The sequence below is a fragment of the Diceros bicornis genome, chromosome 18 (genome assembly GCF_020826845.1).
Source record: "Diceros bicornis minor isolate mBicDic1 chromosome 18, mDicBic1.mat.cur, whole genome shotgun sequence".
NCBI classification, from domain to species: Eukaryota; Metazoa; Chordata; class Mammalia; order Perissodactyla; family Rhinocerotidae; genus Diceros; species Diceros bicornis.
In genome coordinates this window covers 6194251-6216466 of record NC_080757.1, presented here as the reverse complement: position 1 = coordinate 6216466, position 22216 = coordinate 6194251, and the positions used below count along the sequence as shown (strand labels likewise).

The window sequence follows — 22216 nt, the reverse complement described above, 5'->3', positions numbered from 1 at the left end:
AAATATAAGATATTCTATATATTTTTTTCTGGAAGTTTTAATGTCTTGCCTTTTACATTTAAGTCGTTAATTCATTGGGACTTGACTTTTATGCATGGTGTTGGGTATAACTCTATTTCTTTCTCTCTTTTTTTTAATGGATGAACAATTGACCCAGCACTACTTATTGAATAACTCATCTTCTCCTCCTGTCTTCCCCAATCTGGGATAACACCTCTATCATCTGTCGTTTTTCTACATTTTTGTGGGTCTAGTCCTGGGCACTCTCTTCTGTTCCCATGTTCAATGTGAACATTAATATAATACTGTCTGAATTACTCTGACTTTAATAAATTTCAGTGTCTGGTAGTGAAGCTCCTCCAACTTCTTCTTCTTAAGAATAATCACGGTGTTTTTCCTAGAGTCTTTGCATTTCCATATAAATTTTAGATTCAGCTTGTTAAATTTGCTTTTAAAAATTCTTATTTGGATTTTTTATTGAAGTTGCAATGATAGGGAGAGAACTGATATCTTTACAAAATTAATTCTTCCTACCCATAGATAGAGTATATCTCTCGATTTGTCTGTTAATGTCTTTTTGATGTTAGAAAAATTGTTTTCTAAGTATTTATTGGGTATATTGATTTTGTTATATTGATTTTATATCCAGCCACCTTTCTAAACTTGCATTATTTTTAATAATTTCTTTTAGATTATGTCAGTTTAGTTTCTTCCTCTTCGGTTTTTAAATCTTCTGTTTCAGTTGCATACTGAGCTCAATAGACGGTGGTAGTAGGCATTGTTGTCTTATTCTTGATTATAAAAGGAATATTTTCAACATCTTCCCATTAAGAATAATATTTTACAGGTGCTTTTTAAAAGTCAAGATGAGGATTTTCCTTATTTTTTCAATTTTAATGAATAGGCATTGAATTTTATTAAATATTTTGTCTGCATGTTTGAGATCGTCGTATTTTATCCTTTAATCTGTCAATGTGATGAATTACACTTGCAGATTTCTAAAGTGAAACCACTCTTGAATTCCAGCAATTACTCTAACTTGTTCATAATGTGCTAATTTATTTTGTTTGGGATAAATTTATCATTGTTAATATATAAGATGATCTATAATTTTCCTTGTCTAGTTTTGGTCTCAAGTTGTACTTGTTTCTTAGAATGAGTTGCAGTGTGTTTCTGCTTTTTCTATTTTTTTAAGAGTTTGAGTAACTTTGGAAAGCCAGCCCTGGTGGTCTAGTGGTTAAGATTCAGCTCTCTCACCACCATGGCCCAGGTTAGTTTCCTGGTCAGGGAACCACACCACCTGTCCGTCAGTCATCATACTGTGGTGGCTGCGTGATGCTGAAATCCATGCCACTGATATTTCATATACCAGCAGGGTTACCCGTGATGGTTAGTTTTCATTTGAGCTTCCAGACTAATACCGACTAGGAAGAAGGACCTAGCCACCCACTTCTGAAAAAATTGCCATGAAAACCCATAGCAGCAGAGCATTGTCTGATATAGCGCTGGAAGGTGAGAGGATGGCTCAGAAAGACTGGGCAGGTTCTGCTCTGCTGTACACAGGGTCACTAGAAGTCAGAATCGACTCGTGTTGCTAACAACAACAACAAAGTTTGGAAAGAAACATTTCTTGAAAATTTGCCTGTTAAACATCTTTGATCTTCTGTTTTCTTTATTGGAAACGTACTTAATTACTGGTTTAATTTCTTTAATATTTATGGGACTATTCAGACTTCCTATTAATTCTTGAGTCAATTTTGGCTTGCTTAATTTTTGTAGCTATTTGGCCATTTAGTCTAAATGTTCAAATAATGTGGTTCATAACTTTTATCTGTCTTTTTAATCTCTGTATCACTGGTTATATTCCACTTTTAGTTCCTATTACTGTTTATCTGTTCCTTCTCTCATTTTTTTTTCTTGTTTTTTTTTTTCCTGGATAAATTTTATAGACGTTTGCTATTTTGTTAGTCTTTTCAAAGAATTAACTTTTGACTTTGTTGATTCCATTATATGATTTTTTTCTATTTTACTAATTTCTTCCCTTTGTTATTGTCTTTCTTCTCATTTCTTGAAGTTTATTCGTTTATACTTATACGTCTCAAGTATTTGCAGCCTCTCTTCTTTTTTTTTTTTTTGGTGATGAAGATCAGCCCTGAGCTAACATCTCTTGCCAGTCTTCCCCCTTTTGCTTGAGGAAGATTGGCCCTGAGCCGACATCTGTGTCACTCTTCCTCCACTTTGCATGTGGGTCACCATCACAGCATGGCTTGATAAGTGGTGTAGGTCCGCACCTGGGATCCGAACCCAAGAACCCTGGCCTCGAAGTGGAGCGCTTGGAATTTAACCACTACACCACTGTGCCAGCTCCTGCAGCCTCTCTTCTTTTCTAATATAAGCTTCTGAATTACTGTATTTTTAGTATCAATTTGCTGTCTGACAAGTTTGATATGCAGTATTTTCATTGTTTTCCAATTCTAAATATTTTAAATTTCTAACACAATTTCTTTTTGACCTATGAGCTATTTAGAATTGTTTTAAATTTTCCCAATTTTTTTTTATTTTACCTTTTTTGTTATTGATTTCAACTAAAATTGCATTGAGGTCAGAGAACATCATCTGTGTAGCATCTATCCTTTGTTGTTTGTTGAGATGTATTTTATAGGCTAAAAATGGTAAATTTTTGGAAAGCAATTCCTGTGTGCCTGAGAAGAATTTATATTCTATAATGATTATATTTAGAATTCCATGATAGATAGGATTTATTCTGTCAAATAAATCCTGTTAATTTATGTGTTTTAAATCCTCAGTATCTTTACTAAACGTTTTTTCTGCTTTACCTATCATTAATTGAAAGAGGAATGAAGACGTCTTCCATTATGATAAATTTTTAAGGGCTTCCCTGAGGTTCTATTGGTTTCGATTTATGTATTTTGTGATTCTTATCAGCTGTACCCAAGTTCAGAACTCTCAGAGCTTCTTGATGAGTTAAACTTTTCTATCATTGTATTGTGATCCTCTCTCCCTTATAATGTATTTATTTATTTATTTTTTTGCTTCAAAGTCTATTTGGGCCAATATGGATAAAATATTAATTAGAAGTAGCCTGGTATGTGTTTTTTCCTCTTTTTCTCTTCAATTTTTCTGATTCTTTATGTTTTAGATACAGCTCTTATAATTAGCATAGAGCTAGATTTTTTAATTTCTAAGCTGAACATCTTTAGCTTTTAACTGGCATATTTAGTACATTTTTATTAATGATCTATTTGAACGTGTCTACTGTTTTACTCTGTGCTTTCTGTTTTTTATTTTCTATACTGCTTCACCTACTACTATATTTTCCCTTTGTTTTGATTTATTGAGTTTTTATTGTGGATTGTTATGGTTTTGTTCTTATGTTGATTATTTTGCCTCTATTGATTTGGAAGATATATACTCTTTCTATTCTTTTAGTTCTACCCTTAAAATGTTTATCATGTTTTAGCCTAACAAAATCTAAAATTATTTTAACTCCTCTAATATCCAATACTAGGAGCTTAGAATACTTAACTCCAGTCATCCTCCATCCTTGACTTACATGATATTGTTGTCTAGTATTGCATTGCAGTTCTATCTTAAAAAAAGTTTTTTTTACTTTTAAAATTTACATAAAGTAAACTTCACTTTTTCAGTACAGTTCTATGAGTTTTAACACATGCACAGATTTGTGTAACCACCACCACAAACAGAATATAGAACAATCCATCACCTTAAAAAATTCTCTTTGGAGTCAAACTCTCCCCAACCCCAACAGAAAACGTATTCTGTTTTCCATCTCTATAGTTTTGCTTTTCCAGCATGTCATATGAATGGAATCATTCAGTATATATGTAACCTTTTGAGATTGGCTTTTGTCATTGAGCATAACGTTTTTGACAAATATCCATGTTTTAGCATGTATCAATAGTCCCTTCCTGTTTATTGCTGAGTACTATTCTGTTGTTAATCCATTCACCTGTTGAAGGACATTTGGATTGTTTCCAGTTTTTTGTTGTTACAAATAAAGCTACTATGAACATTCATGAGCTTTTTTTTTGTTTTTGTGAACATCAATTTTCATTTGTCTAGAGTAGGACTTTTAGGTCATATGACAAGCATAAGTTCAAGTTTATAAGATACTGCGAAGCTGTTTTCCACAGTGGCTGTACCGTTTTGCATTGCCCCCACCCCCAGCAATGTGTGAGAGTTCCAGTTGCTCTACATCCCCTCCAGAACTTTATGTGGTCAGATTTTGGGGGATTCTTTTGTTGTTATTATTTTGCCATTTTAATAGTGTTATCTCATTCGGGTAATGTTATCTCATTTCATAATGGATAATGATGTTGAGCAGTTTTTCTTGTGCTTATTTGCCATCCATATATCTTCTTTGATAAAGTTTCTGTTCAGATTTTTTTTCCTGTTTTTAGGATTGTTTTCTTATGGTTGAATTTGAGAGTTCTTTATTCTCGATACAGTTCTTTTCTCATATATGTGATCTGCAAATATTTTCTCGTTCTGTGGGTTGTCTTTTCCTCTTTCAGCACTGTCTTTCACAGAGCAAAAGCTTTTAATTTTGATGAAGTCTAATGTATCAAGTTGTTTTTTTCTTTTGTGGATCCTACTTTTGATGTCCTATCTAAGAACTCATTGCCTAACCCAAGGTCAAATGTATCTTTTCACATGTTTTCTTCAAAAGTTTTGTAGTCTTATGTTTTCTGTTTAACTCTATGATCCATTATGAGTTAGCTTTTATATATGATGTCAAGTATGGGTCAAGGTTCATATTTTTTGCATATGAATGTCCAATTGTACCAGCACAATTTGTTAGAAAGACTTCTTCCTCCATTGAATTGCCTTTGCACGTTTGTCAAAAATCAGTTGGTTATATTTGTCTGAGTCTGTTTTCTTTATTCTGTCCCATTGATCTGTCTTTCTGTCCTTTTCGCTATCATACTCTTTTCATTACTTAATTTTATAGTAAGTCTTAAAATTAGGTAGTAAAACCTACAAATTTACTTTTTCTAAAAATTGTTTTAGATCTTCTACTTCCTTTGCAGTTTCACATCAATTTTAGAATGTTTCTCTATATCTACAACAAATCCTGTTGAAATTTTGATTAGGAGTGCATTGAATCTATGACCAATTTTGTGAGCATTGACATCTTTATTATGTTGAGTTTTCTAATCCACAGATACAGTATGTCTCTCCATTTTAGATCTTCTTTTATTTTTTTCATAAGTATTTTGTAGTTTTCAGGATACACATTCTGTGCATATTTTGATAGATTTATACCTAAGTATTTTATCTTTTAAAGCAATTGTCTGTGGTATTTTATTTTCAATTTGTATATTCATATGATCATTACTAGTGTATAGAAATAAAGTTCTTTTTGTATGTTTACCTCATGTCATGCAACCTTGCTGAACTCATTTATTAGTTTTAGGAATTTTTTTGGTAGATTCCTTGGCAGTTTTTACATAGAAAATCATATCATCTGCAAATAGGGACATTTTTATTTGTCATTTCAGCTCTATATGCTTTTTGTTGCCTTTTCTTGCCTATTGCACTGACTCAAACTTCTAGGACCATGTTGAATGAGTGTCAAGTGCAGACATACTTGCTTTGATCTTGGTCTTAGTGGGGAAGGCATTTAGTCTTTCATCATTAAGAATAATGTTAACTGTAGGTTTATTTTTTTGCAGACGTTTCTTATCAAGTTGAGGAAGTTCCCTTCTATTACTAGTTTTCTGAGAGTTTTTACCAAGAATAGGTGTTGAATGTTGTCAAATGCTTTTTGTATGTCGATTGATATGATCACGTGGTTTTTCTTCTTTAGTCCGTTAGTATGATGGATTATATTGATTGATTTTCAGATCCCTGGAATAGTATCCCTGGAATAAATCTAGCTTGGTCATGGTAATTAATTCTTTTTATATATCGTTGAATTACATTTGGTAATATTTTCTTAAGGACTTTTGCATCTATATTCACAAGGAAGATTGGTCTATGGTTATCTCTCTCTCTCTCTTTTTTTTTTTTACTGTTCTTTGTCTGGTTTTGGTATCAAAGGAGTACTAGCTTCGTAAAATGAATTGGGAGGTGTTCTCTCCTCTTCTGTATTCTGGAAGAGATTATGTAGAATTGGTGTTAATTCTTCTTTAAATATTTAGTAGAAATCTCTTGTAAAGCCTTCTGGGTCTCTAGATCTTTTTTGAGACTTTTAGTAGTACAAGTTCAATTTCTTAATAGCTATAGGACTATTCACATTATTTGCCTTATATTGGGAATAATGTGTTTTTGTGATGTATTTATATTTTGTATGTGTATTAGGTAGTTTGTGTTTTTTGAATAATTAGTCCATTTCATGTCAGTTGTCAAATTTACGTATATATAGTTGTTCAAAGACATCCTTTTGAAATCTATAGGATTTTGTAGTGACGTTTTCTGTTTTATTCCCATTATTATTATTATTATTATTATTTTTTGTGAGGAGGACTAGCCCTGAGCTAACATCTGATGCCAATCCTCCCCGTTTTTCTTGAGGAAGATTGGCCCTGGGCTAACATCCATGCCCATCCTCCTCTACTTTATATGGGACGCCACCACAGCACGGCTTAGCAAGCGGTGCGTTGGTGCGCACCTGGGACCCGAACCTGCGAACCCTGGGCCACCGCAGTGGAGCGCGTGCACTTAACCGCTGCACCACCGGGCCAGCCCCTTTATTCCCATTATTGATAATTTATATCTTCTCTTCTTCTTTGTTTTCAATCATGCTAGAGGTTTTTTCGATTGTACTTATCTTTTCAAAGAACCAGCTCTTCATTTTATTGATTTTTCTCAATTATTTTTCTTGTTTTAAATTTATTCATTTCTCCCCTTTATGATTTCCTTCCTTCTGCTTGCTTTGGACTTATTTTTGGTCTTCTTTTTGTAGGTTGTTGCAGTGGGAGCTTAGCTTTTTCATTTGAGAATGTTTCTCTTTTCTAATATACGGATGTAGAGCTGTAAATTTTCCTCCCAGCGCACTAACACATTTGGCTGTGTTAAATATTTTGATATGTTGCATTTTTACTTTTATTCAGTTTAGTATTTTTTTTTAATTTCCCTTGAGACTTTCTCTTTGTTTTGTGGTTTATTTAGAAGTGTTTTGTTTAGTGTTCAAGTGTTTGGTTATTTTCTTCTTTCTGTTATTGATTTCTATTTTGATCCTACTGTGATAAGAGAATACACTCTAAATGATTTCACTTCTTTCAGATTGGTTGGGATTTGTTTTATGGCCCCAGATGTTGTCTATCTTGGTATGTGTTCCATAAGCACTGGAAAAGAACGTGTCTTCTGCTGATGTTGGATGGAGTGTTCTATAAACTGTTAAATTCTATTGGTTAATGCAATTGTTGTGTTCTTATATATCCTTGCTGATATATATATATTTTAATCTAGCTGGTCTGTCAGTCATTGAGAGAGGGGATGTTGAAGTCTCCAACTGTGATTGTGGATTTGTCTATTTCTCCTTCCAGTTTTGTCAGCTTTGCTTCACATATTTTGCAGCTTTGTTGTTTAGTGCATATACGTTTAAGATCGCCATACCTTTTTGGTGGATTGACCCCTTTATTGTTATATTATACTCCTCTCTGTCTCTGATCATTTTCTTTGTTCTGAAGTCTACTTATCTGATATTAATACAACCACTCCTGCTTTCTTTTGATTAATGTTTACGTGATGTCTTTTCCTATCCTTTTACTTTCAAACTACTTATATTATTATAGTTGAAGTGAGATTCTTATAGACAGCATGCTTTTAATCTACTCTGCCAATCTCTGTATTTTAATTAATATATTTAGACTGTTTACATTTTGTGTAATTATGGATATGTTGACATCTAAGTCTGCCATTTTATTTTTTGTTTTATGTTTCTTCTTTCTGTTTTTTATTGCTTTGTGTTCCTTTTTTTCCTGTAGGTTAGTCTACGTTTTGATTTGTCTGTAGTGTTTTTGAGTGTATCTCTTTGTGTAGCTTTTTTAATGGTGACTCTAGGTATTACATTACATATACATAGTTTATCACAATCTACTATGTTATTATTTTACTAGTTTGAGTGAAATCTATAAACTTTACTTCCCTTTATGTCCCAATTATAATATAATTATATTAAGTATTTCCTCTACATACATTTAGAACCACATCAGACATTATTATAAATTTTGCTTCAACCATCAAACATAATTTACAAAACTCAAGAGGAGAAAGAAAGACTTGTGTTTATCATTTTTGCTCACCATGTTCTTTCTTCCTGATATTTCAAGGTTCTTTCTTTTACCAATTTTTTTTTATGTCTAGAACTTCCTTTAGCAGTTCTTTAAAGCAAGCCTGCTGATGACAAATTTTAATTTTCCTTTATCTGTGAGTGTTGTTATTTCTCCTTCATTCCTGAAGAATATTTTCACTTGATATAGGATTCTAGGTTGGCATTTCTTTTCTTTCAGTGGTTTAAAAATGGTATGCCACTTCCTTCTGTCCTCCATGGTTTCTCATAAGATATCTGCTGTAATTCTAATTGTTTCCTCCTATTAGTAAGGTATCATTTCTCTATTGCTGCTTTCAAGACTTTTTTGTTTTTAGTTTTCAGAAGTTTGACTGTGAGGATTGGTGAGGATTTCTTTGCCTTTATCCTGTTTGGGGTTTGCTCAGCTTCTTTGATATGTATATTTATGTCTTTTGCCAAATTTGGAAACTTTTCAGCCGTTATTTCTTTGAGCATTTTTTCAGCCCTGCCTGCTTTTTTTTCTCTTTCTGAGACTCTGATGACGTAAATATTTAATCTTTTGTTATAGTCCCACAGGTCCCTGAGGGTTTGTTTTTGTTTATTTGTTTGTTTGGTCTACTTGGGCTGTTGTTCAGATTGGAAAATTTCTCTTGTGCTTTCTTCCAGTTCATTGATTCTTTCCTCTGCCCCCTCCATTCTGCAGTTGACCCATCCACTGAGATTTTTTTAACTTAGATTATTGCATTTTTTAGCTCTAAAATTTTTGTTTGGTTCTTCTTTCTATCTTCTATTTCTCTTCTGAGACTTTCTAGTTTTTCATTTGTTTCAAGCATGTTCATAATTGCTCATTGAAGCATTTTTATAGTGAACTCTTTAAAGACTGTCGGATAATTCTAACATCTCTGTCAACCTGGTATTAGCACCTATTGATTGTCTTTTTATTCAGTTTGAGATTTTTCTGGTTCTTGGTATGATGAGTAATTTTTTTATTAAAACCAAGATATTGTGAGTATTATATTATGAGACTCTGGATTTTATTTAAACTTTCTCTTTAAGCTGGCTTTCTCTGATACCACTTCAGCAGGGGAAGGGAGAATTCTGCTTTGTCACTGCTGGATGGGAGTGGAAATTCTGGCTCTCCATTAGGCCTTCACTGACACCTCCCTGGGTGGGAGGGGTAGGAGTGCCTTGTTATTGCTTCCCACTTGGCTTCCATGGATAACGTGGAAGAGGATGGCCTTGTTACCACTGGGTGGTGGTGAAAGTCCTGTGGGTTTGTCTCTCCACTGGGCCTCCTGTGACACCACCCCTGTGGGCAGCGGGCGGGATTCTTTGGCACCACCAGGTGAGTTTGGATGTCCAGGCTACCCATGTGGTTTCCATTGTCACTGCCCAGTAGTGATAATGTCCTAGCTCCGTGCTCATCCTTTTCTGACACTGCTGCACTGGTTGAGGGGAGGGGGGTGGGTTGAATGTACGGGGTGGGTTGAATGTACAGCCTGGCAAGGGTGGAAGTCTAGGCTCTCTACTCAGCCTTTGCTGGTGTGAGTGGGGTAGGACAACAGTTTTTTCTGTGGTGTTTGGCTGGAGTGAGCAGTTATCATCTACAGATTTTCTGTCTTTCCAAGCTGCCCCTTTCCTGGTCCTTTGGCTACAGAGACCAGGCTTTGTTGGGCTTGTTTTGTCTGCATCCATTGGTATTTCAGGTCACCAGCTTCTTAAGCTCCAGGTCTGTCATATTTGAAGCAAAAATTCCCTGTCATGCTATTCCTTGGATCTGTGGGTGCTTAGCCATTCTGCCTTCTCTCTACCTTTCAGAATTTTCTTATGTTCATTTTATATATGAGTTCCTGAGATTTTGTTTGTACTTAGAGGAATAGGTAAAATACATTCACTCCATCTTCCCAGAAGCAGAAGTCCTCTCATTTTTTAATGTCCTCTGATTTTTTAATGTATCATTTGTTTTTAAATATTTCGTGCATATGTTGCAGTCTTTGATAATTCCAATCTGTGAAGTTCTTCAGGCTCTATACATGTTGTTTCTTCTTTCTCTGTACTCTTAATCTTGGTGATTTGTTTTCATGTGAATTTGCAGGTTGTATGTGTGAGAGTGAAAAAGAAAGGAGAGAGAGAGAGGAAAAAAAAACACCAGTGTGAGGGAAATCTCTGACTGAACCTTATCTCTGAGAATCCATAGGCAATGAATTGCTTTGCTCCAAAGAAGATCTGCCTTCTCCTCAGATGTGAGGCAGGGTTGCTCACAGGTTGGGACCACTTTAGCCAGCATCCAAGTTCTTACCCTCGACGTGTTAATCTCAGGTTCAAACCCCCCGCTTTCTGGCGGGGCTGACACTTGGGTGCAGATCTCAGTGGTGGCATTTGCATTTGTCACTGGGACTCAGTGCTGTCTCTTTGTTTGCTGTTTATTGATCCCTACGCAGATTTCTGTGACCTTTGCTTATTTGTTTGGGGGGAGGCCAAGAAGTATGGGTGTGGGAACCTGCTTAATTCTGTTAATTAAAAAAGAAAATGTCTGGAAACAAACAAAGTGGGTTTGCTGTCCTTCATCCAGTTCCCGTCTGCAGCAGGGGACCCTTCAGAGTATCTCGTTTGCCATGTTTTTGCTGGAGTGCAGTAACTTAAGGTTCCTGGTAAATTCCAGTATTGTTTGTATTATCTGCTGTTAGAAATTTCTGCTACTAATGTCTGTGTTTTTCTAATCTCTCCATAAGTGAAGAGAATGAGGAACAAGTGTGAAGCTAAGTTCCTAGTTTTCTTACTGATTGTTTCTCAATTTTCTCTTTAGGGCAGAAAAGACTGAAGTTCTGAGTGAAGACCTTCTTCAGGTAAGATTGTTGCTGGCCCTTAGCTCGTAGATGCCCAAGCTGTCTCCCCTTTTAAAACTAAGCCATTCCCAATGCTGTTTAAACTGCTCAGACTACTCCTCATACAATCTATTTAGAGACACGGCTTTTTATCCTTTACGATAGTACCTGGCATTTTGAATACCGGTTCAGGTAAGATCTTTCAGGAGACATTTCAAGTCATTTCACTGCCCTGTCAGCGGAGAGTCCTAGAGTCTGCGATCGCCCCGCTGCAGCTCTCCAGCACTGGCTGTTTCTCCCTGGCAGTACTTGTCTCTGCAGAAACATGGCTCAGACTTTTTCCCACGATTGTCCAGACTGATGACCCCACTCCTGATGTTGCCCTCATGCAGTGACACGACCTGCTGCTCTGTCTGCAGGTGGAGAAGCGCCTGGAGCTGGTGAAGCAGGTTTCCCACAGCACGCACAAGAAGCTCACAGCGTGTCTGCAGGGCCAGCAAGGGGCAGAGGCCGACAAGCGCTCCGTAAGTGCCCTGCTCGCCCTGGGCAGCTTAAAACGTAACTCCTGACCACAGGGGTCCTACTCCTGGGCCGTGTGGCTATTTATACAGCCATTTCTATGTCTGAGAAATCCATCTGACCTGTGGTGTGTTTCTGTAGTGTGGCCCCTTCCACCTCTTCCTGCCCTTTAACCCCGTCTGAGGAAAGGTGCGTCCCTCTCCTTGTCCTCCCAGATCAGGGCGACCGGGACGATTGCAGGGGCTGCTTGAGATCCCACCTTTAGGAAGCTTGACCCTTTCTCTTACCTGCTTCAAAGCTCACTCATAGATCCCATTTGCGTCAATAGTATCTTAAGATTTCATGGAAAAAAATTATACTGTGGTTTTGGAGGTTATAAGTGACCTATAAAGGCCCCTGTGAAAATTGTTTTCACTCTAACGAAATAGTAGAGTCTGCTAAATAAAGTTCCTCAATGTCTTTGTACGGAACCTACGTTAGTAATGACAAGCGTTGCATAACGTAATTCCGTTGAACAGTCTTTGGTGTAAACAATCGTGGCAGCTTACTTCCCTCTTGACCCGCACCCCCCTCAACTCCACTGAAGATGAAAAGATATTCTTAGACTTTTCACTTCGCTTTGTTAGAGGGGAGATGCAATCTAGGTTGTTTTCCCTCCTTGAGTTTATAATCGACCTGTTTGGTGTCTGTCTGCTTTCTCTGACCTGGAGTGTTGGCTTCTGCTTCCGTGTGGTCTCCCTGAGCCCTCCCAGCTTACGCTGGCTTCATTTCTATTGACTGCCGTGGGATGTGCCCTGATACCTCACCCCATCTCATGCTGCAGGACAGGAACCTAGTCTGCTCGCTTCGTCAGTCATTCCGTTCTCTCTTGCCAGCTCTGGTTTCTTCTTCCTTAATATTCCCAGCAGGAATCACTTATGTGTGGTAGAAATAAAATGTTCACAGCTTTGGGAAATGTCTGTGGAAATAATTCTGTGTATTTCAGGAATTTCAGCAAGGGGAACCTGAATAGTCTAAAGGGAGAGTTTGCAAAATTGCTTTAGACACGAAACCCTTTAATCAAATAAACGTCTAATGTGGGACTCCAGGAGCTGTTCCGAGGGGGGGCCTGCAGCCAGGCCTGCCTATGACCCACCTCCTTTCTTTTGTACCGAGAAGCACTGTTTTAAGAATAACTGGTCTACAGTACAGTGTATTTTGGAATCAAGAGTATCATCTGAATGTTCTCACCAGAGGCTTGAAACTGGCTTTAGTGTGGGTAGGTTGATTACTACTAGCATTATTTTTCTGGGAAAAGATAAAGTTACCTAGGTTTGTAGGATTTTAATTGGATTGAGAGTCATGCAGATTATATCAGTTGGAGGCATTTTGCTGCCTGAGTGTTCTAAAATACAGTGAATTAATAGAAAATTTGAGACATGGCAAGGCAAACAGATTAACAGATGATTGGCATTGAAAGATAGTTTGTTACCCACAGTTCCTCAAAGGAGGGGGCAGGCCATGCAGGGCTACTCTGGGGAGCAGCACCAGGGTCAGTCAGGAGGCAGAGGGGGGAAGATGTGGGCAAGAGCCTTTATTTTGTTTCTACAGGAAGGAATGGATGAGGCAGGGTAAGCAGGCTTAGGATGGGCTGATTTGAATAACTTCAGCAGGTTCTGGGGCACAGAGGATGCCCCTAGTTGTCTGATACCTGGCCTTGGGGTGATTAGGGCAGGTGGATGGTGGCCTGGAGTGTGAGAGCTCCCACAAAGGAGGTCATGGGGCTGTGGGCTCTGGATTGGTTGGTTTGCATTTGGAAGGCACACTCACGGGTGAGTTGCTTAGTATCCCCAGGTGTTGGCTAACCCTGGGAGGGGCAGTCCTTCAGAATACAGAAAGTAAAAGACATAGTTAATATACTGATTTAATAGTGACTTTAGCAAAAAGATACTTACTATTTCACTTAAGATGTCTGAAGTAGCCATTCCTAAGGTATATTCATCAGCTTTGGGTCAGAAGTTCTGCAATGCTCAAGCTTCCCCTTATAGTCGTAATCTGGCTGCTGCAGCTCCAGGCATCACATCTTTACATAATCACATAAAAGGCAGGAAATGTGAGGGTGGTGAGAGGATGAACTATCTTTGCATACTCTTTTTGTTTTGATTAGAGAGAAAAAAAAAAAGTCTTGCCCAGAAGAATTTCTTTCCTGTTTTCCTAGCTGCAAGGGAGGCTGCGAGGTGAATGTGTGTTGGAGAGAAGTGGGTTTGCCATGACTGGCCATGCTTCACCTAGTGGGACACACACAATCTGGCTTCTGTTAGCAGGGAAGACCTGCAGCAGCTGTTGGTGGTCCCTGAGGGCTGCAGCCACACCCCTGCAGTGAGTGATTCACGTGTAAACTGGGCACCTGTTTAGTTGACCTGGACGCAGTCTGTGTCGGAAGTAGGTGCTTGAGCACGCACAGATCAGTGATCTCGCGTCACAGATTCAAGTGCCTGATTTTGTCAATGATTTCTTGGGCTGATCAGTCTTTCCTTATCCTCATATGGCTGAATAAATGATTTGGCTGAAAAGAAGGTCGAAGAGCTACTTAAATACTTAACAATCACAGACCTGCAGGAAAAAAATTTCCAAGGCCAAGATTCAAATACATTTTTTTCAATTTTTTCTAAAGTAGCCCATTGAGAGATTTAATAAGAAACACGACACTTATTAATTACCTTGAATAGTGAAATAGATGCCCAGTTCTTTGTGATTATTAGGTAAGGAGATGTGTCAAGATCTAAGGAATGGGTGAAAAGAAAAAGAGATAAAAATAGGGAAACTAAAAAAAAAAAAAAAATAGAAGAGAGGGTGGGGAAACCAGTGAACAACCAGCTAGGAAAGTTGGGTGTTAAGAGGGGATCAGGAGATGAACTCGCAGAGGGAGTGAGGCCAGCTGAAGTGAGTGTGTGGACCCTCGCATCAGGACTGGGTCTCTAGGCAGGGTTCTGCATTGTATTTGGGCACGTGTAAGTTGTTGCTTTTCGTCACTTCTCTTTTAACAGGCTCGTTAGCTCTTTAGCAGTTTAAGATTTTATTTATTTATTTTTTCCCCCAAAGCCCCAGCAGATAGTTGTATGTCATAGCTGCACATCCTTCTAGTTGCTGTATGTGGGACGCGGCCTCAGCATGGCTGGAGAAGCGGTGCGTCGGTGCACGCCCGGGATCCGAACCCGGGCCGCCAGCAGCGGAGCGCGTGCACTTAACCGCTAAGCCACCGGGCCGGCCCTCTTTAGCAGTTTAATTACAGTTTCCAGCACTAAACCTTTTATCATACACCTTTAAAGGTTTGGCCCCGAAAGCTGGGGCTGGCTGTCACATGGAGGTGGGCAGAAAAGTGGGGTTTTGTTGCCACTATCTCAGGGACCAGAGCAGTATTATTTGGTGGGTCCTGAGTTAAACTGTATTCCTTATGTGGGTTGGAGAATAGAAAGGATATGAGTTAAGTTACCATTTTACCTTCTTTAGTCCAGGCTAAAAGCTGGTTATTTCATAGGTTTTTAAAACTTATCAGTATAATGAAAATGTTTGATTTTTTACCATCCTTGCATTTCTTTCTCATAGGGAAGTCATTTCAACAAATGCACTGTTAGCATATGAAAGTGTTTCTCTACTTTACTCAACAAATGCTCAGCAAGTACCAAGTCTGCCATGTGAGGCAATGTATATGCCAAGTGCTGAGTACAGTCAGCAGGATCCCTGTCCTCTGGAAGCTCTCAGTCTAGAGGGGAGCAGGCATCACACACAGAGTTTATTAGTTACTCAGATAATGTCTTCGTGCTAAGAGGAGTGGCTTACTAGGGATTAAATGGTGAAGGTTTCCACGAGGAAGTGGCCTTTAGGGACAAGCAAAAGGTAGCAGCACCAAAACTGGTACGAGTGCTTCTAGGACAAGAGGCGACGTGCAGAGTTCCCAGAGAGGAAGGAGTTTGGTGTTTGTGAGGATCATGAAGGTGGCCAGAGTGGCTAGAGAATAGAGGATGATGAGGAGAGGGGCGTGAGACGGGGCTACAGGGGCCTGATCTCACCTTGCAGGCCATGGTAAGGATTTGGACTTTTTCCCTAAGAGCAGTGGGAAGCCAGTGTTCTAATCAGGAGCAGGATGATTAGACCGGTGGTCATATGGGTGATCAGTTATTGGTGATTGTGTGAAGAATGGGTTAATGGGGCAGCGGCTATGGGGGAAGTAAGGGACAGTCAGATAAATATGGGAGCAGTCTAAGTAAGGTACCATGGGGACAGTGAAGGCAGAGAAATGGGAAGATGTGGTAGGTAGTGGAAGTAGAGTATCCAGGACTTGGCAATGGAATGGATGTGGGGTATGAGGAAGAGGGTGGAGTTTCAAGGTCCCTGGCTTGAGTGACACTTGAATCCAAGGGGGTTGATGAGATCACGTAGGGAGAAAATACAAAGTGGGAAGACAAATGACCCTTCAATCAAGAACCCCAGGAACTGCAGTATTTTAAGCTCTAACAAGAGGAGGATCTAGCAAAGAAAGCAAAGAAGTCGAGAATGGTACTGTAAATCCACCCACTTGCTAAATCTAACTCCCAGACATCATCCTTTATTCTTCCCTTTCCATACACCCCACATCCAGTCTTTCCATAGGTCCTGCTGGCTCTTCCTTCAGAGAATTTCCATTTGCTTCCACAGAACCCACCCTAGTCCATGCAGCTATCATCTCCTGCCTGAACACAGTGGTTCCTAGCGGGTCTTCTACTCTCCACTCTGACCCCCACCCCCTTCGTAATCCATTCTCTACAACACGCTGAGTGTTTAAAATGGAAATCAGATGATGCCAGTCTCATTAAATCCCACCAAAGGATTCCCATTGTAGAATAAAATCCAAGCTCCTTACCTTGGCCCCTGGACCCTAATGATCTGTCTTCTGCCTGCATCTCTGAGCTCAGCTCTCAGTCTCCTCCCCTCAGTCATCATTATCCAACTGCACTGACCTGTTATTGAACATGCCTAGCTCCTATCTATCTTGGGGTCTTTGCACTTGCTCTACCCTCCGTATGGAATAGTCTTAACGAGCATTTTAGGCCAGCAACTTCTTCTTTTTCGATTCTCAACTCAAGTGTCGCCTTCTCAGTGTGGCTTTCCTACCACCTAACGTGTTTGCTCCCTCCCTCCCCCAATCACATTGCCCTATTTTATTTTCTTCATAGCACATGTTATTATCTGAAATCATTGTGATCATTCATTTGCTCATGTGTCTGATCCTCATCACTGATATGCGAGCTCCATGGGATCAAGGATCTTGTCTTTCCATTGACTGTATTCTTAATGCCTAGAGCAGGGCCTGCCACATGGTAAGCAATGCTAAAAATAAATTTTTGTCGTGAATGGATGATCCATAAGTATTTTCGGCATGAGAGCTGCCTAACATATCAGCGAGCCTGTTTAAATCCTCCCTGTTCTGTACAGAAGCAATTTAGCATGATAGTTCTGAGTTTAAGCTCTGGAATCTGATTATCTGGGGTTGAAGTACAGCTGTCCTGCTCCTGATTATACCTGACCTTGGGCAAGTCAATTACCTCTAGATGCTTTGGTTTCTTCGTTTGGAAAATAGTAATGACAATAATGAATTTCTACCCAATAGGATTATTTGAGAGTTTAGTGAGGTAATGCATGTAAATGCTTAGCACAATGCTTAACGTAAGTAAATATTAAAGAAAGATAACCTGCTGCTGTTATTATGGCCCCACTCTTAGGCCAAAATGACCATTGAGAACTACTGAGCCCTGAGCAACAAGTCTGAACCGTGTCTTTTGTGGGAGTGAAGATGAGCCACAGAAGAATTGGTTGGGCTTGGAATTAGATAATAGTAGACAGCAGTTTTCACAAATGGAGGATGTGGAGTGTGTGTGTCTGGGGAATACAGTGAACGTTAGAATAGACTTTTTGTCTCAGTCATCTATCCTACAAGCTGTGTTGCTTATGCCTAATGTCATTTTAGAGAGAACAGTCAATAGACCAGTCAGATTGGCAACTTCAAATCCTAGAATGTTCTGACTTCCCTACCCTTAATTCTTGAGGTTCTGTCAGTACTCTAGAATCAGGGAAAAGTTTATTTTAATAGCTTCTTTTTGACCAGGAAAATCACTGGCCTCCTGGGTGAGGCTTGCTAAGTAAGGCCTTTTTACCTGGGCACTAATATTCACCTGAGTATTAGGTGACTCTCAACCTAGATCCTTGTCAGCCGAGGGAACAAACTTCAGCAGCTCTTCCAGATCTGGGGGCAGTTTCATCCTTCTAAGACTCAATATCCTTATACTTGAAGTGGAGATGAGCAGAATGTGGGGCAGAGAGCAAATGACACCTCGGTTACAGGCAGGCGTTAGGTTAAATGAGATCGACGTAGTGCCCCGCATGTACGGAGCCCTCCATTTTCCTTTGTCTCAGAGAATGTCTTTAGAAATAGAAATAGTGTGTAGTCTGTTGTGAGTTACAGTCCATCAGCTTCTTACTTTCTACTGCCTTTTCTTACGGATCACCCCCACCCCCGTTTTGACATGAAGGTGTACCACCTTAGCCCATTTTTTCCTTCCCCTTTTCACTTGTTGGCTTCCTTCTGATTTCCTGATTCTTAAAGCATCAAGATAAATGAAAACTCATCATTAATTTCCGCTGAGGTTTTACTCAGTTAACCCCCCATTCCCGCCCTTGGAATCCAAGCACGCGTTCTCCGCACCTCTCTCCTCAAGGGAATTCTTCCTCGTGAGAGTCACTTGTGCCACAGGCACAGGCCCTGGCTTGTGACAGTTATGCCATCATTAGGGAACTTGTTTAGATAAATTTTGTCATCTTCATTCATTGATTTGTGCAGCCATTTACAAAAAAAAAAAGAATGAGGCAGGTTGTGTGTCACAATAGGAGCTGGCATGAAAGATCTCTCCCTACGTGAAAAGGAAAGGAAGACATCGAGTAGGGTGTATAGTGCTAACATTTGTGGGAAAAATGTGTCCACTAAAAATAGACATACACATACACACGTAATTGGATCTGCTTAGAATATTTATGGAAGATACATAAAAAACTGGTCACCGTCATTGTCTCTGTTGAGAGGAGCTGGTGGCTGAGTTAAGAATGGGAAGGAGACTTTTTGCTGTAAACCCTCTAGCACCTTTTGAGTTTTGTACCATATGTGTATATTTCCTACTCAGAATTAATTAATCTGTTTGCTGTAGATAGATAGATAGATAGATAGATAGATAGATAGATAGATAGATAGATATGATAGAGACAGGTTATTTTCCATGTTAAAATTTTGAGAATTAAAAGGCAATTGAAACAGGAATAACTTTTGAATTTTGAGGTGCTTTGTCACTTAATGCTACCCTCTGCCACCTAAGAGCATCTCAGAATCATTAGTGAGGGTGTTGAGTGACTAGAAATGACTGGAAAATAATGTTGCCCCCCTGGCTCAGGAGGAGGGCCCCTCTAGTCATATCACTTCAAACTGGTTTTTCCAGAGTGAATTTTGGAGAACAGACACTTGGCTATCCCCTTGCTGTCCTCCCTCCCGGACTCTGATCAGCCTCGTAGTCCTCAGTGGCTGTTCTTGTTTTGTGGATCTTGACCTCCATTCCTTTAGTCACCCACGGACAGTTTTCTGCTTGACTCACTGACAGGACTAATTGGACTAATCTCTTTCCATGTTTGGAAAAGCCCCACTCACCTACCAGTGGATATAGTTCTCCAGAGGGTGTCAACTCCCAGGCTATTAGAACTTCCCTTCAGTCTGTTACAGGCAAGATCCTCTCTTACGTGTTTCTTTGTCGAATTTTGAAGAAGGACACAGAGAAGCTGCATTCCTGCCCCAAAGGTGGGTCATGGGGCTTGATGCTCAGCACAAACCACAATGGCTTTTTTTGTATGTGAGCTGACCAATCCTGAGATTGTACTATCTGACATGTGGGGCAGGCCATCTTCACTGGTTCCTTGTTGGGATATTAGGAATTTGCAGATTGAAGACCTTTCCTTAAGCCAGGTTTCTCAACCTTGGCACTCATGATGTTTTGGGCTGGGAAGTTCATTATTTCGAGGGACTGTCCTGTGCATTGTAGGATGTTAGCAGCATCCCTGGCCTCTACCCACTAGATACCAGTAGTGTTCCCCACATTGTGACAATAAAACTGTCTCCAGACACTTCCAAATGTCCCCGGGGGGACAAAATCACCCCTGATTGAGAACTGATACCTTACGCCACGCTCTCTTTGTGAGTATACAGAAACATTGTACCTGCTCAACTCTTTTTTTTTTCCTTATCTTTTTTAACCACTTCAGACATTTTTCTAAAAATGTTATTTAAATAACTTTTTTTAAAAGGTGAGGTGGGAGGAGATGCTCTCCTAGATACTGTTTCCTGTGCTTTTAATTAAGTCTCTGGAAACTTGTACCTAATAGCTTTGTAGGACAACAAGAAAGTGATGTTTAAATTTGGATGTATTAATACTGAGTTTCGTGGTCTCATTTTTACCAAGAAGAATGTCCCATTTTATTTGAAATGATAGGGTAGTGAGTTTATCCCTTGAGTGAAAGGCATCTGATGTCTGTGGAGTGGACATGTCTAAGGGCAGGGAGGGGAATGTATTATAGACGTGTTGAAGGCGTTATCCACCAGGTGTCTTGGGCTCTCTCCAACTGGACTTATCCTGGGAACCACATGAACATATCACTCTTGGGGGTTGACCTACCTCCCATAGTCTTCCCTGGAGATACCTGAGGGCACACAGGTCTTCTGGGAGAATGTTCAAACTAGATTCCTAAGTTCTAATGGATGGAACCCTAAAAATATGTCTCCAATGTGATCCCTCTCTCAAGTCATCACTTCTGTCTCAGGATTGAGTTATTTTAATCTGATCATGCTCTTCTTAAGCCCTCCAATGGTCCCCAGATGCCCTTAGAATGAAACCCCAGTGCCTGCCTCTGGCTGACAAAGCCCTACCCTCTCTCGCCTCTGCCGTCTTCTCCCACCACTCTCTCTGTCACTCACTGGGCTCCAGCCGTGTTGCCCTTCTTGGGGACCTTGAACTGGCTGTGTTGGTTCCCACCTCAGGGCCTTTGCACTTTCAGTTCTCTCTGCCTGGAATGTTCTTTCCCAAATCTTCTTGGGACAGAGCTGACTCTTTTTCTTCCTTCAGGTTGCACCTTAAATGTCACCCATCTGAGAGGTCTTTCCTCATCACAGCTCCAGACCCCACTGCTGCCCACTCTGCCCATTATCCTGCTTTCTGTTGTCTGTAGCACTTCCAACTATTTGAAGTGATTGCCTTCATAGTTTCCATGCTTATTATTTGTCTCCCTGCGCTAGAATATAAGTTCCGTGAGAGTGTCTAGTCACCACTGGTATAGTGCCTGGGTAGGCAGTCCACAAGTACTGGATTAGTAAGTGAATTACAGCTGAAGCTCTCTGCGTACTAACACAGGAGGCTGTGGGCCGGATGTAGTTCAGTCACTCTCCATTTGAAGAACTATCTGTGTGGCAGTGTGGACCAGAAGACCTGAGGATGTGCTAGCAGTTCTTACCTTGTTTTCAGGGTGTGCTGGATGGTGTAGGCTCAGTGGGGAGAGGCTTGTCGATACTTGGTAAGGAGGGAAAGTGGGTCATGCGACACTCCTGTAGTAGCATGCTCCTGCCTTCCTCCCTCCCTCCCTCCCTTTTTCTTTCCTTCCCTTCTTCCCTCCCTCCCTTCCTTCCCATATAACATAAAACTTACCATTTTAACTATTTTAAAGTGTACAATTCAGTGACATTTAGTATAGTAACAATATTGTGCAAATACCACCACTATCTAGTTCCAGAACATTTTCATCACCCCAAAAGGAAACCCCATACTCATTAAGTAATGACTCCCCATTCCCCCTCCTCCTGGCCCCTGGCAACCACTAATTTACTTTCTGTCTCTATGGATTTGTTTATCTTGGACATTTCATATAAATAAAATCATACAGTATATACCCTGGCTTATTTCACTTAGCATAATGTTTTCAAGATTTATCCGTGTTGTATCATGTATCAGGACCTCATCTGTTCTTATGGCTGCATAGTATTCCATTGTATGGATATACCACACTTTGTTTATCCACTCATCTGCTGGTGGACATTTGAGCTGTTCCACCTTTTGGCTGTTGTGAATAGTGCTGCTTTTCACATTCATGCACATGTTTTTGTTTGACCACGTCTTTTCAATTATTTTGAGTATATTCCCAAGAGTAGAATTGCTGGGCCATATGGTGATTTTATATACTGAACTACTGCCAAACTTTTTCACAGTGCTGCACCATTTTACATTTCCACCAGCGAAACATGAGGTTCCAATTTTTCTACATGCTCACCAATACTTATTTTCTCTGCGTGTAGTTTTTAAAAATATATTAATATTATTTAGCCATCCTAGTGGATGTGAAGTGGTATCATTGTGGCTTTGATTTGGATTTCCCTAATGACTAATGATGTTAAGCATCTTTTCATGTGTTTTTTGGCCATTTTATATCTTTTTTGGAGTATGCCTTTATTTTGATGCTTAGTTTGTTTGCATTGTAACTGTATGTGAACACTTTTCTC

General features: G+C 39.6%; 1 protein-coding gene across 5 annotated transcripts in view; it reads left to right on the top strand.

The window, feature by feature from the left end:
- Positions 1–22216, top strand: part of ARHGAP44 (Rho GTPase activating protein 44) — a 177690-nt gene that overhangs the window by 81996 nt on the left and 73478 nt on the right. For all 5 annotated transcript variants that reach the window (XM_058559685.1, XM_058559686.1, XM_058559687.1 and 2 more), the window contains exons 2-3: positions 11085–11124; positions 11523–11627. In XM_058559685.1, the coding sequence (XP_058415668.1) occupies positions 11085–11124; positions 11523–11627 (145 nt within the window). The remainder of the gene's footprint in view (positions 1–11084; positions 11125–11522; positions 11628–22216) is intronic.